Source organism: Balaenoptera musculus, chromosome 7, assembly GCF_009873245.2.
Source record: "Balaenoptera musculus isolate JJ_BM4_2016_0621 chromosome 7, mBalMus1.pri.v3, whole genome shotgun sequence".
In the NCBI taxonomy this organism is placed as follows: Eukaryota; Metazoa; Chordata; class Mammalia; order Artiodactyla; family Balaenopteridae; genus Balaenoptera; species Balaenoptera musculus.
The window spans coordinates 80,508,604-80,525,881 of NC_045791.1; the positions used below are offsets into that span (position 1 = coordinate 80,508,604).

Below are 17,278 nucleotides of genomic sequence, written 5' to 3' on the forward strand. Positions count from 1 at the left end.
AATTAATTGAATTTTTGAATTTTATTTTATTTTTTTATACAGCAGGTTCTTATTAGTTATCCATTTTATACATATTAGTGTATACATGTCAATCCCAGTCTCCCAGTTCATCCCACCACCACTACCTGCCCCGCGACTTCCCCACCTTGGTGTCCATAGGTTTGTTCTCTACATCTGTGTCTCTATTTCTGCATTGCAAACCGGTTCACCTGTACCATTTTTCTAGGTTTCTAACAGTGTTAAGAGCTTGTTTAGGGGATGGAAAAAAGTCTGTTTTTTTTTTTTTTTTTTTTTTGATTTTCAACAGTCCACCAGTTGCTGATATGTCATTGTAACAGTAACCTTTATTCCCTAAGCCCCACACCCACCATGCCCATCTAAAAGATTCGTTTTGTGTTGAATTGAAATGTTCTTTGTAAATGCACATGCTGTTTGTGTTGGCCTTACCGAAGTCTGTAGAAATATTTCAGCCATCAAAATTACTGAAATTGTGATTAAAAACAAAAATAATCCCAGCCCTCTGGATCTGTATCCTTCAGGTGGAAGAAGCCAGTGGTATGGAGTCTTTGTGTCCAGATAAAATTTCAGAAAGTGGCACAGAGTAGCTTGATTTCTGATAAATTTCAGTTGCACTGTAGGAATAAGCTACTACCTTATGTATCAAATTAGCAGTACTACTGAACTAGTTCTTTTACATTTTGGAAATTTTAAATGGCTATTTCCTTTTTCTATTTCCAGTTGTTAGGAAACTTAATGTGACTGCTGCGTTTCACCGTTAATTGTTTTAAATTTTTTGTGTAATTCGAAAGAAGAAATCCTTTCAGTTGGCGAGCATTTAAATTAGTGGCTAGACTTCCTTTTCAAGATTATGCCAATCCTGGTGATGTATTATTCAGTACACAAATCAAAAGTAAAATATTAAATTTATTTTATAATTGTTTTTGTAATTGTGCCTTCTCTACTTGCCCATGTTGTAATTTGGTATTAACTTCTTTTTAACGATAGACGAATCCTTAGTACTGTGGAAAAGAGCAGACAGAAATATAAACCAGCTTCTCTCACAGTGGAGTTTGTCCCTTTCTTTTATCGTAAGTAACAGCTCTAATTTCTCTTGCTTTGATTCTGATGTTACTTTGATTGTTCCTTATTCTTATTCTGATTCTGACCTTGATTCAGCTTTGTGTATTTATAAGATAAAGATTCTAAGAAACTATTACTGGAGTACTTGATTCATGTTTTGTTGTGATTATTCTTCTTGGTCTTACTTAATTCATTGTTCTCAAAGTGTTTTTCTTTTGAGAAGAGCTGAATGTTTTAATGACGGTATTATATTTTAAAACTTCAGAATTTTTACTGAAAATAAACTTGAGAGAATTGGTCCCTGTTTGTATGACCTATATGGACTCTAGCTTTCTTTCTTTAAAAAATGATTTTGCCATATTTTAAGAACGTAGAAAATTTTGCAGAATATAAAAGGAACACCTTGTGTTTCCCACTCACATTGGTCAGATCTTAACATTTTGCCATTTTGCCATATTTGCTTTAATTCTCTCACTCTTTTTTTTTTTTTTTTTCTAAGAAATAAAATAAGACAAATAGTCCCTGGAAGGGCAGTTGGTCCTGTCCAAAATATGTATGACATTTGGTCCACGCCAAAAGATCCTTGATATTTGGTCCTGTCCAAAATGTCCATAAGACATTTGGCTATGCCAAAAGGTCCTTGAAATTTGCTCCTATCCAAATGAACATATTTGGTTCATGCCACATGGTTTTGGGTAGGACCAAATGTCAAGGACTTTTTGGCATGGACCAAGTATCTTATGGACATTTTGGACAGGACCAAATGTCTGCTAACCAAATAGTCCTTTGTTTGATTGCTTGGTGAAGATGATTACAGTGCCCACTTTGCTTAACCACCAGTAGTGATACTGCCTTCAGCTAGATAATCAAACTCACATGTCCACAGTAGGAAACCCAGTATGCCAGTGGAACAGTGTAGGTGTTTCTTTTCAGGAGGAGATCTCAGAGCATTCCAAGGGCTTTTCTTGGGTTTTCTAAGTGAGGGTATGAAACCAAATTGGTGGGTGTGTGAGCCACTCTGGCTTTGAAGTACAGTATCCCATAGAAGGCATGTATAGCTTATAGTAACCCATGAATGTAACTTCCACATCCTGGGAAGGGAAATGCCTAAATTACAAGTTGCAGTCAGGGAAGCCCAAGGTTATTTTATAGTTATCATAGCCTTCCTAGTCCAGATCAAGGGCCGTTTTTACCATAAGCAATGTTGCCTGGTAGCTCATTTGTCACTCATTGATGGTCCACATTTGTCAGATTTCCAGAAATATAATTCTTGGTCCATTTTCCTATAGAGAAGGAGAAAGGGTTTTTCCTACCCTTTGTTAATCAGTATTCACAGTAGTGATAGTGAAAATTTTCAATTGTAAAGATGTTTTTCCTTTTGCAATTTTGCAAGATATCCTTGGAATGATACTGTGGCATAGGGTGAATATCTTATTTTTCAACATTTTTTCACTTAATATTTTGCATCCATTGATGATACTTGCCTGGATCAGTTATTTTATTGAGGGTTGCAATATTGTGGTCTTCAAATTCTATCCTTACAGTTCTATCAGCTGTTGTATTCTGTAAAAAAGAATTTTCCCTCATCAACTGGGGATAGACTATAGCTGTTCCAAAAAAGACTGGATAAAGTACTTAAATCTTTCCCTTTTACTGTCTGTTTTCAAAATGAGTTCAAATAATAGTTACTTCTAGTGGGGCAAATAAGTTTTATTTCTCTCTTTTTTGTGTATCACTGTGGACTCAATGACTTTTATTTATTCAGTGTTTTACAATCAGGTTATAGTTTTTGATGCTAAAATTATTCCATACTTGATCACTAAGAGCATTTTATCCTATTCAGTTTGCCTTTTCATTTAATTGAGTCTTTTAAAACACAGAAGCTTTAAATATTAATGGAATCTAATTTATAAATTTTTTTTTATGATCTGTGGTCTCTGTGCCTTACCAAAGAAATCTTGGTTACCTCAAGGTCATGAAGATTTCCTCTTATGTTTTCTTCTATTAGGTCAGTTACCTGTTTTGAGTTAGTATTTTCTATCTAGCATAACGTTTTTCATTATTGTTCCAGCAACATTTGTTGAAAAAGCTCTTCTTTCTTCCATTGAGTTACCTTGGCACATTTGTCAAAAATCTGTTGACCGTAAAACATGGGTTGATTTCTGGATTCTCTTTTTGTTTCACATGTCTAACTTTATGCTGTTACCACACTGTATTGATTATTGTGACTTTATACTAAGTCCTGAAGTCATTAACCTCCAACTTTGTTCTTCCTTTTCAAATTGTTTTCACTATTTTGGATCATTTGCATTTTTATATATATTTTAGAATCCATTTTTCAGTATTGTTACAAAAAAGCTTGCTGGGATTTTGATTGGGATTGTATTGAATCTATGGAACCATTTGAGGAGAATTGCCACCTTAAGAATATTGAGACTTCCAATTCATGAATCTGATATATCTCATTGTTTATTTGTATGTTATTTATTTCTTTAACCAGTATTACGTAGTTTTCAGCATATAGATTGTGCACATATTTTGTTAATTTATCCCCAAATATTTATCCCAAGTACTTGTAGATGTAAAGTCTTTAAAATAAACTATTGCAAATTTTTTGAAAAGCCTTATCTTCATGACCTGTTTTTTGATAATGAAATGTCCCTTCGTATCCATGGTAATATTCCTTGCCTTGCCTTGGTGATATTCCTTGCCTATTTTGTCAGATACTAGTATAGTATCTGACACTCCAGCAATCTTATGATTAGAATTTGTTTTCTGTATGTCCTCTGTGGCTGAATAGAACTCTATCATCTGTGTGAAATCTGACATTTCAGTTTACAACTTCTTGGTAGATTTTTGCCTGTCTTGTGGGATTTCACACTATAATTTAGGACTGGTACTTGGACTCAAAGTGAGCCCTTTGCATATTTCTGGATTGCTTTCTCTATATGTAGAGCTTCCTCCATTCAAGTACTGCTTTACAAATTCCAGTTACCTAGGCCTCCCCAAACTTTTTATCTGTCTCCTAACTCAGCAAACCGCCATGTTCTTTTAGGGTTCCCCTTTTCTCTGCATTTTTTCAGAAAATGTCTACAAACCAGAAGCTGAGGTGATCCCTGGGTTCACTTTGCTTTCCTTCTCTTGTGTATCACAATACAAGGACAATTTCTAGAAGCTAAAAATCTCTAGAGCCTATTTTTTCCAATTTTCTAGTTATTTATAGCAAGAAAACGTGTAGTGACAGTTACTCCAACATAACTGGAATGACTTAATTTTTTAAATGTAAATTTCTATCAATACATTTTAACTCAAAATTGTTTCTTTTTGGTAATGTTTCTTATGTATAAAAATTGGATATAATTCTATTGTTATAATCTTGTCTTTGTGTGTGATGTATGCAAAAGGATATTTATTACTGGATTGTTAGTAGTATCAAAAGAAAATGGAAAAGCATAAACGTTTATCAGTAAAGAACTGGTTAAGTAAATTAAGGTACATCGTTGTACTGGAATGCTCTCTAGTCATTCCACTACTGATGAGTAATGCAGTTGTATATGTTAAGATGTAATAATGCCCAGAATGTATTAAGCATAATGTATTAAGCAAAAAGCATAATGCAGTAATATATGTAGAGCTTTTTTGCTTTTTTTTTAAGGTGTGGGGAGCAAGGTGGATTGAGGAATAGGTTAGAGGGAAACTTGCTTTTCCTTGTCAGTTCTTTTATGCTGTTTAAATTTTTCTGTGTAATGTGTATGTATAACCTTTTAAAAACAATAAAATTATGTTAAAAGAAAGGTTACTATTGGTACTAGAACTTTAGAATATTGGCCCTGAAGTGGACCCAGGAAATCTTTTTATCTAACTCTTTCAATTTTATAATTGAATAATAATAGTTATACTAATAAGCAGTAGTACTAGTAGTAAAAAGACATCTAGTTTTATTTCAGATTTGGTTTAATTTGTAGCTCTGTCACTTAGTAACCCGATGACTTTAGGCACCGTATTAAATTTTGACCTTCCATTTGCTCATTTATAAATGAGGGCAAAATATCATCCTCGTATGGAGTATTATGAGAATTAAATGAGGTAACATAAAGAAAGTATCTAAAATGCTCCCTGATTGATGGTTTCTCTTTTCCTTTCCTATGAAAAAAAATGCATGTTTACTTTGCCTTTTAACAAATTTTAGCATTTCACAAATCTTTTTTTTAAATTTTGTTCTGTTTTGTTTTGTTTCTTATAGTTAATTTTTACTGGAGTATAGTTGCTTTACAATGTTGTGTTAGCTTCTACTGGGCAGCAAAGTGAATCAGCTACACAAATCGTTTTTGATGTTTCTGTGTCAGACATTCCTTAGAGATCAGTCATACTGTGAAAGAGAAACCTTATTTATTTATTTGTGTATTATATTCACAGAATGTTTTCAAGAAAGTGAGCATCTCAAGGAAAGCCTTAAGTGTTGCTTATTGCATCTCTTTGGAGCCATTGTAGCTGGTGGGCAGGTGAGGAACATGTTGAAAGTTAACCTATAAAATGATAGTAAACAGTGCAAAAAGTTTTCCATGGATTATTTAATGAATTCTTTGTCTCTTTAAAAATTTCATGAACCATACAAATATTTTTTTGAGTTTAGATCTTGTTTAAAATTTAATTTACTTACTTCTTTTATTTATTAACTTCCAAAAAACCTAATAATGTTAGCATTAACAATAAAATTACTGCATAAATAACTAGATTTAACAGTTTTTGGTATTTGAAGTTCTTAGTTGTATTAACTTTCAGCTTCCAGTTCTTACTTTAGAATATAGAGGATAGTCATCCCTGTTAGTTCATTTGATGAAATAAAACTCTAGCCGTTTGATTTCCTAAGACATATGAATTTAGTCACTCTGCTGTCTATTTTTAATTATTAAATGCATATATACATGGCTTATATGCATTTTTCAACAAACTAAACTAGTTCTTAACTTATTTATAAGAAAGAAGTTCTAGTAATTTTATTTATTTTTTTAAATTGAACATCTTAAAAGCTGTCTGTAGTAAACTTTGAATCTAACTACTAGTTGAAAACAGGATTATAGTTCAGAAGGAATATTCTACTTGTTTTGTTTAACCACACAGTTTAGATCAGAGGTTTCTAACATATTTTATATCACATACCCCTTTGGCAGTCTGATATAGCCCTTTGTCAGAATGTTTTCACGTGCCTAAAATAAAATACATATGATCACAAAGGAAACTATACTGAAATGCAGTTACTAAAATATTAACAAAACAAATTTGTAACATAGTAATGTGCTTCTTTACAACACATCAAATGAAAAAATACAGCAGCAAGTCTAGTGACTAATGTAATTTCAAAGAAGAGATGAGGGTAAATGATGTTTCAAGACACTACAACAACTATAATACATGAAAATGTATATGATTTCTATTGATGACAAAAATCACAGGTATTGCTAATAATACTGCTTGGGTTTCCTAGTGGGCCACCTTGCCTTCTCCTCTGCACTCTAGTAGAAGATAAGAGTCTCTGTAGTGAGAGGGATGGTGACCAGAATCCTATTTTTCAGTTTGTTTGCTTTGTCACCTTCCTTTATTAGGTAATATCCTTCTTTTGCTTCAGTACCTCCCCATTTCCATCATTTCTCCACTACTAAGAATAAGAATTAATAAGTGTACATGAGTAAAATTGGAAATGACATTGTTTTTCACTGATGCTGAAGCTGGTTGGATCCTGTTCCCTTTTTGAATATACCCAGACTTGTTCTTGTTAGGGCCTGGGGTAATCGAGCCCCGAGAGACCTCCAGTAATTAAAACTCACATGGAAATCAAATAGGTTGGAAGCCCAATTTATTATTTTATGTACTGAAAATACTCAAAATCCTTATAATCAGGTCATAGCTATAGTTACAAATATATTGAAATCAGAAGGCTGTTGAATATAACCTCAGTACAAGGGTATTTAGATGAATAGCTAAAGGCATAATAATGGCTTTGTCACAGAGTCAAAAAAGTCCAGTGACTGGTCTCCCTTTCCAAAGCATCATGCCTGGCTTCCCACTGGCATATTTATGCTTTTTTTGTGCTATGTTAAGAGCGGGGGTTCTGGAGCCAGACTGACATAGTTTTGAATCCTATGTCATTTCTAACTAGTTGTGTGACCTTAGATAAACTGTTTACATTTGTTTAGTTCCTCTATTTGTAATGTGGAAATAGTAACACTTATAGGGCAGTCATAAGGACCAAATGACACATAATATATGTAAAACACTTAACAAAGTGCCTGTGCTTATAAGAATGAAGTATATATCACAGGGGTATCAGATTTATGATTCCTTGAAAGTAGCAGTAAATACTGAAGTTCTAGTAGCTTAAGTTAGAAGTGTACCTTTTTTCTTTTATTTAAAAAAAAAAGATAGCTGTAAGCAGTCCAGAGTTAATCTGGTGGCTCTAACCTCTTCAGGGACTCAGGTACCTTTTGAATGTCAATTTGTTATCCTTACTATTATTTCTTGTGGTACAAAATAGCATCTAGAGTTTTGGCCGCCATGTCTACATTTTGGGCACAAAAATGGAGGGGGAGGTGAAGAAGGAGACAAATGGCAGGTGCCAATTATCTTTGAAGGAGATACTGAAAAGCTGACAGTATCTCATTTGCCAGACTCCATCAGATAGCTGCAAAGTTGCAAATATGGTCAGATAAAAAATTTGATAAAACTTGTTTCCTCAGCCTCCTTAGCAGCAGGGGAGGTTAGGAAATGTAATGTTTATTCCTGGTAGCCATGTGTCCAGCAAAACATCAGGGGTTCTGTTAATAAGGAAGCAGAGGAAAATTGATGTTGGATGGGCCATCAGCAATTTCTTCCGTAGTTGCACTGGTTATTATTGATATTATTTATCATATTGATAATCAGTCCAAATGGCCTAAGTGTTATTACTTTCAGATGATTTTACATAATTATACTCTGATTTATTATTTATGAATTTAACAATTTAGGGCAACATATTTATTTCAAGTTTAATGGATCACCTCAAGTTACCAGTTACTTAGAGTTTCAGAAATATGTTTGTAGAATCAGAGCCAAGCCAGTCCTCTTATATATCTATATTATTTGGGATAATATGATATAAATGATATATGTCATTTGCTATAACCAACAGAAAACCTGAGAGAGGCTTGGCCAAATTGACGTGTTTATTTTTATTCTTGCGTAAGAAATCCAGATGCAGGCGGTTCTGGGATAGCACAGCAACTCAATGATATCATCAGGGACTAAGGTCCTTGTGTTCCTGTTCTGCTCTGTAGCCTGCTACTTTAATTCTGGGGCTTGTTTCCTCATGATATAAAGGTGGCTCCAAGCTTCTTGTCTGCATTTCAGGCAGGAAAAGGGTGAAAAAGCCAAGAGCAAAGGATCCTTCCCCTTTTTATTTGTAAAGTGATATCCTCTTCATGGTCTACTGGCATATATTCTTGACCAGAACTATGTCACATGGCTACCCCTAGCTACAAGGGAGGGTGGTAAGTAAGTTTTCTACATGGGCAGATGACTATCTGAATAAAATCAGAATTCTATTAGTAGTGAAGAAATGAAGACCTAATATGTATAAAACACCAGCGGTGTCTGTCAAAGTATCTGTGTAAAATTTTTTCAGTGTTGATTTATAAAGAAAAAGTTATCTGCAGATTTATTAAATTCTCTTTGTTTTTGAAAACGTACAGCACTTCAGTTAGATTTGGGTTTCATTTTTATTGTCTCTCATGTTTCAGAGGAATGCTTTGCAAGCAATTTCTCCAGCCACCATGGAGGTTCTCATGAGAGTTTTGGCCGATTGTGATTCTTGGGAGGACGGAAATCCTGAAGAAGTGGGTAGGAAGGTGGAACTTACTCTGAAGTGCCTTACAGAGGTGGTACATATCCTTCTCACTAGCAGCTCTGATCAGCGTCAAGTGGAAACCAGCACTATTTTGGAGAACTATTTTAAATTGCTAAATTCAGATCATTCAGCTTTACCTAATCAAAGGAGGTCCAGACTGTGGGAAAGCCGGTTCATAGCTCTACAGATCAAAATGCTGAGTGAGTATTAGATGAAGTTTATTATATTCAGTTTTCTCTGAATCTAGTTTTTTTTTTTTTTACCTTTATATTCTCCATTTTCATTTAGAATTCAAGGCCATTGTATAGAAAATATTGATTGTTTAATTCAGATATTGTGTGACTATTTAGATTTGACTTCAAAATAATATGGAATTGATTTGTCTTTCACATATTTGCTTTAACAGTGACAAAATCGAGCCTCTATGTTCTCTTTTGAAAGTTGTAATCCACTGAAAGCATCAATGTTAAAAAGAAAATCAGCTGTGATTTTGAAATTCTAGGAAAAGTAAATTTTCAGAAAGTGCCATTTGTAGTTTCTAACCTATGGCAAAGAGTCACATACGATCAATTTTTTATGTGCTTCTAATACATCTCTGTAGAAATCACTTCAGCATGTCCTTCCTTTTGAGGGTTTCTGGTTTCTTGTTTTGTTTTGATTCCTCAGATCCTCTGTGTGTATGCGTCTTGTTTTTCTTTCCCTCTCTTTGTGTTGGTTGCTTTGTGTCATTCTGTGCTTCTTTCTCTCTCTCCCCCTCTCCCACCTCCCTGCAAGCTCCTTCACCAGTATACGTGATTTCTTTTTGTATTCCTGTGAGCTTGATAGATACTAATATTATTAACTGAGAGTTCCTTTTTATATAAGTAAAATATTTTCATTATAGCTAAACTAGAAAATTCAGATAAGTGAAAAAAAGTTTTTATATCCTGCCACCCGACATAACCAACATTAATGGTTTGTTGTATAGCCCTAGAGACTTTAAAAAATGTTTGTGTGGGTATGTGTGTGGTGTCCAATTTAAAAATATTGGACATCAAAATCTCAGTGAAACTTAATGATTCATTACAACAGTGTTTTTGTAGGAAAATAAGATTCATCTTATATAGTTTATTCTTTTATATGTTACAGCATGTCATGTTTTATAATTATAAATTATAAGTTTATAAGGAAATTTGAGTCTATATTGAATGGACTTCTTTTTTATTATGAACTTGCATATTACCTATGTCAAATGTCCCTTGATTTCTGAGTGGGGACATCCTTTCGGTAGGAAACAAGACCAAAGCATCATCACAAATGGATTAATTACCTAAGTCTCATTTTCATGATAGCCATATGTTAATTTTATACTATAGAAATGAGACTATGTTGCCAAACATAACCAAGTGTTGCTTATTCATAGCAAGTTGGGAACCACAGTTTATTACGCCTAAGTTATAATGGAAGAACACCTAAGTAAATCTCTGGGAAATATATATCATTCTTATATATAAAAAAATAAATATTTTTAATAATAAAGTATAAAAATGTTCACTTTTTTTTTTTCACTTTTCTTCTCAAGTAATAAGTACAGGTTTTGTTTTCTACTCCCCCTCTTTATTATTTCCTATTAATTTACATCTGTTTGTTAGCCAAAAAGCCTAAATTAAATATATGGCTAGAGTGAATGTTTCTGTGATCCCAGATTTTCCACTTTATTAATGGACAATTTTGTTTTTAATTTCCTAGATACCATTACAGCCATGTTAGACTGCAGAGATAGGCCTGTTCTTCAGGCTATTTTTCTTAACAGTAATTGCTTTGAACATCTCATACGACTGCTACAGAACTGCAAGGTATTTTTCTATTATTACTGTTATTGTTGTCTTTGATTTTAAGAAGCTGTTATTTTGTTTATGTTTTGATTCTATTTTGAGCATATTATAACTATAACTAAATTTTTTTTATTGTGGTAAAATACACGTAACGTAAATTTACCATCTTAATCATTTTTAAGTATACAGTTCAGTGGTGTTAAATACATTCATGTTGTTGTCGCAACCATTTCCACCATCCATCCCCCATAACTCTTCATCTTGTAAAACTAAAACTCTATATCCATTAAACAACTCTACATTCTCCTCTCCCTTCAGCCCTTGGCAACTACTATTCTTGCTGTCTCTGTGATTTTGACTACTCTAAGTACCTCGTATAGGTGGAATTATACAGTGTTTGATTTTTTGTGACTGGCTTATTTCATTCAGCATAATATCCTCAAGATTCATCCATGTTGTAGCATATTGCAGAATTTCCTTTCTTTTTAAGACGAATAGTATCTCATTGTATGTATACATATGTATATAGCACATTTTGTTTATTCATTCATCTGTTGATGGACTCTTGTGTTGATTCTACCTTTTGGCTATCATGGATAATGTTGCTATGAACATGAGTATACAGATATCTCTTCAAGATCCTACTTTAAATTCTTTTTGGTATATATCCAGAAGTGGGTTTGCTGGATCATATAGTAATTAAATTTTTAATTTTTTGAGGAACCACCTTACTGTTTTCCATAGTAGCTGCACCATTTTACATTGCCACCAACAGTGCACAAAGGTTCCAGTTTCTCCACATTCTTATCAACACTTGTTTTCTTCTTCTTCTTCTTCTCCTCCCTCTCATCCTTCTTCTTCTTCCTCCTCTTCCTCCTCTTCCTCTTCCCCTTCCTCTTCTCCCTCTTCCTACTCCTCCTCTTCTCCTTCTTCCTCCTCCTCCTCTTCTTCCTCTTCTTTTTTTTTGATAATAGCCATCTCAGTGGGTGTGAGGTGGTATCTCATTGTAGTTTGATTTGCTTTTCTCTAATGATTAGTGATGCTGAGCATCTTTTCATGTGCTTACTGGTCATTTGTATATCATCTTTAGAGAAATGTCTGTTCAAGTTCTTGGTGCATTTTTTAATTGGGTTTTTTAGCTTTTTTGTTGTTAAGTTTCAAAGTCTTTTTTGTTATGCATTGTTAAAATTTAGTATGAGCATTTGATGGCCTATGTTTTTGCACTTCTGTTTCATTTAAGATTATTTCATTAGCATTTTCATGAGTTATGATTTTAATATTTACATCTTATTATATTGAGTGGATGTACCATAGCTTACTTAACTATTCCCTATTGGTAAATTCTTAATTTGTTTCCAATTTTGTTTGTGATTACATAACTCTTTAAAGTTTCATAGAACAGAATTCTATTTCTAGTACAATCATGAGATCAAAGGGCATAAATTTTTTTAAGTAGGGAACATTGTGTGAAAACTTACGAATAACTGGAAAATGTAGAAAAGTAGAAAAATAAAAATACTATTAAGGTTCTTGATGTATACTTCCAATTTGCTTATTTGTAAAAGTTTTTACTAATTTACACTTGTAGCAGATTTGTGTATAAGTACATAATAACTAATATCTCTGATTATTATATGTTTCCATAAATTTCAAGATGGCACCAGAAACCTTCTTGAGAAGCCTTTGAAAGTAAAACTACTTCAAAGAGCTTTTACCTTTCTATTTGAAGTATTCCTTTCATGAATTCCCTGTTGAAAAATACTGGGGGTCCCTTCTGATTCTGTGAGAATATTCCAGAATAAGAATTTTAACGTCAGCTCCTTGAATTTTTCCACTCTGTTAGGAGGGGTATCGTTGAAAACATTTATGTCACTATATTGCTTAACTTATAGTAAAATTGTGAAGAATAGCATAAAATAGGAAATATTGATAAAGTAAGTCATAATAAATATTTATGAAGTCAACAAAAGCACCAAATTATCACTGTAGAGTCAAGATCTCTCTGTCCACCTTTTAAAAATCATTCTTGGGAAAGAAATTCTAGGGAGGTGAAAGCAGCATAAGAGAAACGTTTATAAAACCTTCTGTTTGTTGTAAAAATGCAGCGTGGCTTTATCAGTTATAGAGACAACTTCAGTGATAAAGGCAAGATCTCACATGTGTAGAGAACCTGCCAGTCACACATTATGGAAGGATAAATCACTAGGATAAAATAGTTTCTACTAAAATTTTTTGAATGCATTTATACAGTATATGAAACTGAGACATAGTTAAAAATCTCTATCATATCATAGTCAACAGTATCTTTTTTAAACATACAAAACTGTTTGACATAGCTGTCATGATGGTGAGCTAATATTTACTCTTTCTTCTGTGTTATAAGCCAAAGTTTCTTATCATTTAGATCTAGAAACTTGCTGATAGTCATACCATTTTAAAATTTAATTATCTGTTACCATTTATCACATTTTGTTTTGAAACAGGAAATGGTAGAGAAGAAACCCATTTCAGAGGGGAAAGCTAGGCTTTGGGACCTGAGCCTTCTCTCCTGGCAGTAGTCTTTATTTGTGGAATATTCTAGTCAGACTCCCTGTAGATTCCTCACTAAACTTTAGACTTATTAAGTTTTTTTTTTTTTTAACATCTTTATTGGAGTATAATAGCTTTACTATGGTGTGTTAGTTTCTGCTTTATAACAAAGTGAATCAGTTATACATATACATGTGTCCCCATATCTCTTCCCTCTTGCATCTCCCTCCCTCCCACCCTCCCTATCCCACCCCTCTAGGTGGTCACAAACCACCGAGCTGATCTCCCTGTGCTATGCGGCTGCTTCCCACTAGCTATCTGTTTTACGTTTGGTAGTGTATGTATGTCCATGCCACTCTGTCACTTTGTCCCAGCTTACCCTTCCACCTCCCCATATCCTCAAGTCCATTCTCTAGTACGTCTGTGTCTTTATTCCCGTCTTGCCCTTAGGTTCTTCATGACCTTCTTCTTTTTTTTTTTTTTTTTAAGATTCCATATATATGTGTTAGCATACGGTATTTGTTTTTCTCTTTCTGACTTACTTCACTCTGAATGACAGTCTCTAGGTCCATCCACCTCACTACAGATAACTCAGTTTTGTTCCTTTTTATGGCTGAGTAATACTCCATTGTATATATGTGCCACACCTAGACTCATTAAGTTTTAAAAACAAGGGGGTGCCTTCCATGGTGGCACAGTGGTTAAGAATCTGCCTGCCAATGCAGGGGACACGGGTTCGACCCCTGGTCCGGGAAGATCCCACATGCGCAGAGCAGCTAAGCCCGTGTGCCACAACTACTGAGCCCGTGCGCCACAATTACTGAAACCCGCATGCCCAGAGCCCGTGCACCACAACGGAGAGTAGCCTCTGCTCGCTGCAACCAGAGAAAAGCCCACGCGCAGCAACAAAGACCCAACTCAGCCAAAAATAAAATAAATTAAATAAACAAACTTATTAAAAAAATACAATAAATTAGTTAAGGTGATTTAATAAAAAAAATTAAAAAATAATAAAAACAAGGGGGAACATTTGAAATAAACTGCCCAACTCTTTTATTATAGAAATGAGGAAATGTGTCCTAAGAGATTAAGTGATTAGCCCAGAGTTTAACACTAATATATGATGGAGGTAGGATTTCTTACCCAGGTATTCTGACCCTAAGTTCATTGTTATATGTAGTTTTGTAACTGTATTACTGGTACTTAAGGTCACTGTTTAGTCAGTAGAAAAAATGTTTTCTGTGCATTAAATATAAGAGAATTATAGGTTTTATTTACTGTATATACAAACATATTTGATAGAGATAGGTGATATGATTTATGAATATATAAAAATGTTTGGCGTCTTGTGAAAACTTAAGTTCCCAGATGTGTTATAGAATGCTACAGATGTCTATGATTGATTTCTGTTTAAATTGTTATTTGTTAATAAGGAATGAATCATTTACTCTTTTATATAGTAGTACAGAATCAAGACAATTCCTCATTTAAATATTCAGACCCATTGGAAGCATTATCAACTAACGCTTAAAGTGTCATAAACAATTTATGAATTACACAGAAAGCTTTAGGCTGACTGTTGCAGTTTCTATGCCTTCTTTTTGCATGAGATTCACCAACCAGTTTAAGTACATATTAATTTCCTTGAATATTTGTGTAAAGACTTCTGGGCTTGTCAAAACGAGTTTCATCATACTATAACATATTTAAAATACAGTTCCATGGAATCATGTATTTAACTTTTATGATAGGTATGATGAACTTTAAATATTTAAGAATTATTTTGTTTTACTATATTGAATTTTGAAAGGGGGATATGCTTTGAGTTAATGTAAGTTTTTTTTAAGCTGTTCAAAAATATTTGAATTAATGTGAAGAAAATAACAGCAAATTTCTAGTAGCAAAGAGTAGAATTCAAAACCATTACATTGACTTTAGCACTTTGCTAGTTGAAATCATTTTTTCAGAAATATATTGTAAATATATAAAGTTCCATTTGAGGACTTAAGTCATAAGATTCTGGAAAGCTTTTGATATTGTGGTGTCGCTCATCTTCTTTGATTTATTTTCTTTAATTTCTTCTCTTTCTTCTCCACATCTACTCCTTAAAATCAACTACAACAAATTTATCATCATGACAGTCTTAGTAAGAATGAGAATTTATGAAAGGAGCAACCAAGGGATACTTTATGGAAAAGAGCGTTAGGAGTGAATAGACAAAATGGTGTAGTTGAAAGCCTGACTTTGGGAATCATACCTGTCTGGATTTATACACATTGTCTTAGTGACCTTGAGCAAGTTTCTTTTCATTTTTTTAAAAATAGGTATTTATTTAACTTCTAGAACAATACACAATCAGTATAGAGATTTTGGAGGAAAAAAGAAGCATAAAAATATTTTTTTGCAAAGCATATATATAGTACTTAAAATGTTGCAAAATATACATAATATTTCCGTATATATTTTTAATGTGGATGTATTTTCCTTTACAAAATTGGAATACTACTGAATATTTTTTTATTCTGCTTTTAATTGTGTTATATCATGAGTCTTTCCATATGCCATCATATATTTTTCAGAAGATTGCTTTTAATGACTACAAGTATTTCAACCCAGCAGTTCTCAAAGTATGGGATCCCCCAGATCATTTTAGGGAGTCTGCAAAGTCTAATCTTAACAAAATTTCTTTTTGAAGTTAATTTTCTTCTTAAACTGTAACCAAAACAACATTATAAAAGTCTGAACACAGAAGCAGATAGGAGAGTTCATCTGTCTTCTCTTAAGTCAGACATTTAAAGAGATTTGCAAAAATGTAAAAGCAGTGCCATCCTCACTAAGGTATATTTTGGAAAATATAGTTATTTTTCATAAACATGTTATTTATATAAACTTGTAATGGATTTGTTATTGTTATTTTTTGAATAAATAAATATTTTTTAAATGCCTTGATTTTAATTTCTGATATGGTAAATATTGATAGATGTAACCCACATAAATAAAATTTCAGTTCATTGGGGTTCTCAGTAATTTTTTAAAGAGTGTTAAGGGGTCTTCAGACCAGAAAATTTGAGGATTTCTCTTTCAACCTATGGATGAACCATAATTTATTAATGTATTCTATTATGTTGATATTTGACTGGTTTCTAATTTTTTGCTGTTGTAAACAGAATTTAAGTGAGCATTTCTTTTCCAAAATCTTAGTGTCAATTTCTGACTGTTTCTTTGAGTAGATTCCTAGAAATACAATTACTGATTTAAAGAGTAAGAACTTTTTAAAAGAATCTTGATATGGATTGCTTTCTGGAAAGACTTTACTTATTTTTACTTTCATCAGTTTTGAGCAGTCCTGTGTTATTGCACCTAGATAATATGGAATATTACTATCTTAAAATCTTTGCTGATAATAATAATACCAGTTTTCATTTATTTAGCCCTTGTTGTATGCCAGTTTCTAGGCTAATAACCTAACATGGATTATCTCATTTAATCTGCATGCCAATTTCATGATATATTATTCTTTTCATTTCTGAGAAAACAAACTCGGAGAATTTAAGTAGTTTTCCTTAAAACCAGACAGCTAATAAGTAGCAGAACCAAGATTCAAATCCAGGTTTCTGATTCCAAAGCCTGTATTGCGTACACTAATCTATTTTTAGGTTTAGCTTTACTTATGCTCTTGCATAGCTTACTATTATCCATTTTATTTTATACTGCATTATTTCAGCACATTACTGGATTTTTGTTTTCAATTTCTGAAATGATAGTAGTTCCTAAGAAGAACTTCCTTCTTAGGATGCTCTTGATAAACACCTTTATAAATCTAATTTTCTCTCCCTTTTCACTCTCATTTGAATTATTTTCCTCTTTACCCAAACTGTGACTGAGATCTTTTGGGATGCTGAGTTTTATTTATGTAAGCCAAACTACTTGATTCTTTCATTTCTTTCAGAAAAGTGCAGTCTCAATGTATGTCAGA

The 17,278-nt window shown here is 33.1% G+C and overlaps 1 protein-coding gene across 1 annotated transcript in view; it reads left to right on the forward strand.

Moving 5' to 3' along the window:
* The window catches only part of NBEAL1 (neurobeachin like 1), a 165,804-nt gene that overhangs the window by 38,933 nt on the left and 109,593 nt on the right, over positions 1–17,278 (forward strand). Inside the window, 4 exon segments of the mRNA XM_036857714.1 lie at positions 1,006–1,088; positions 5,497–5,582; positions 8,853–9,159; positions 10,688–10,794. Of these exon segments, the coding sequence (XP_036713609.1) occupies positions 1,006–1,088; positions 5,497–5,582; positions 8,853–9,159; positions 10,688–10,794 (583 nt within the window).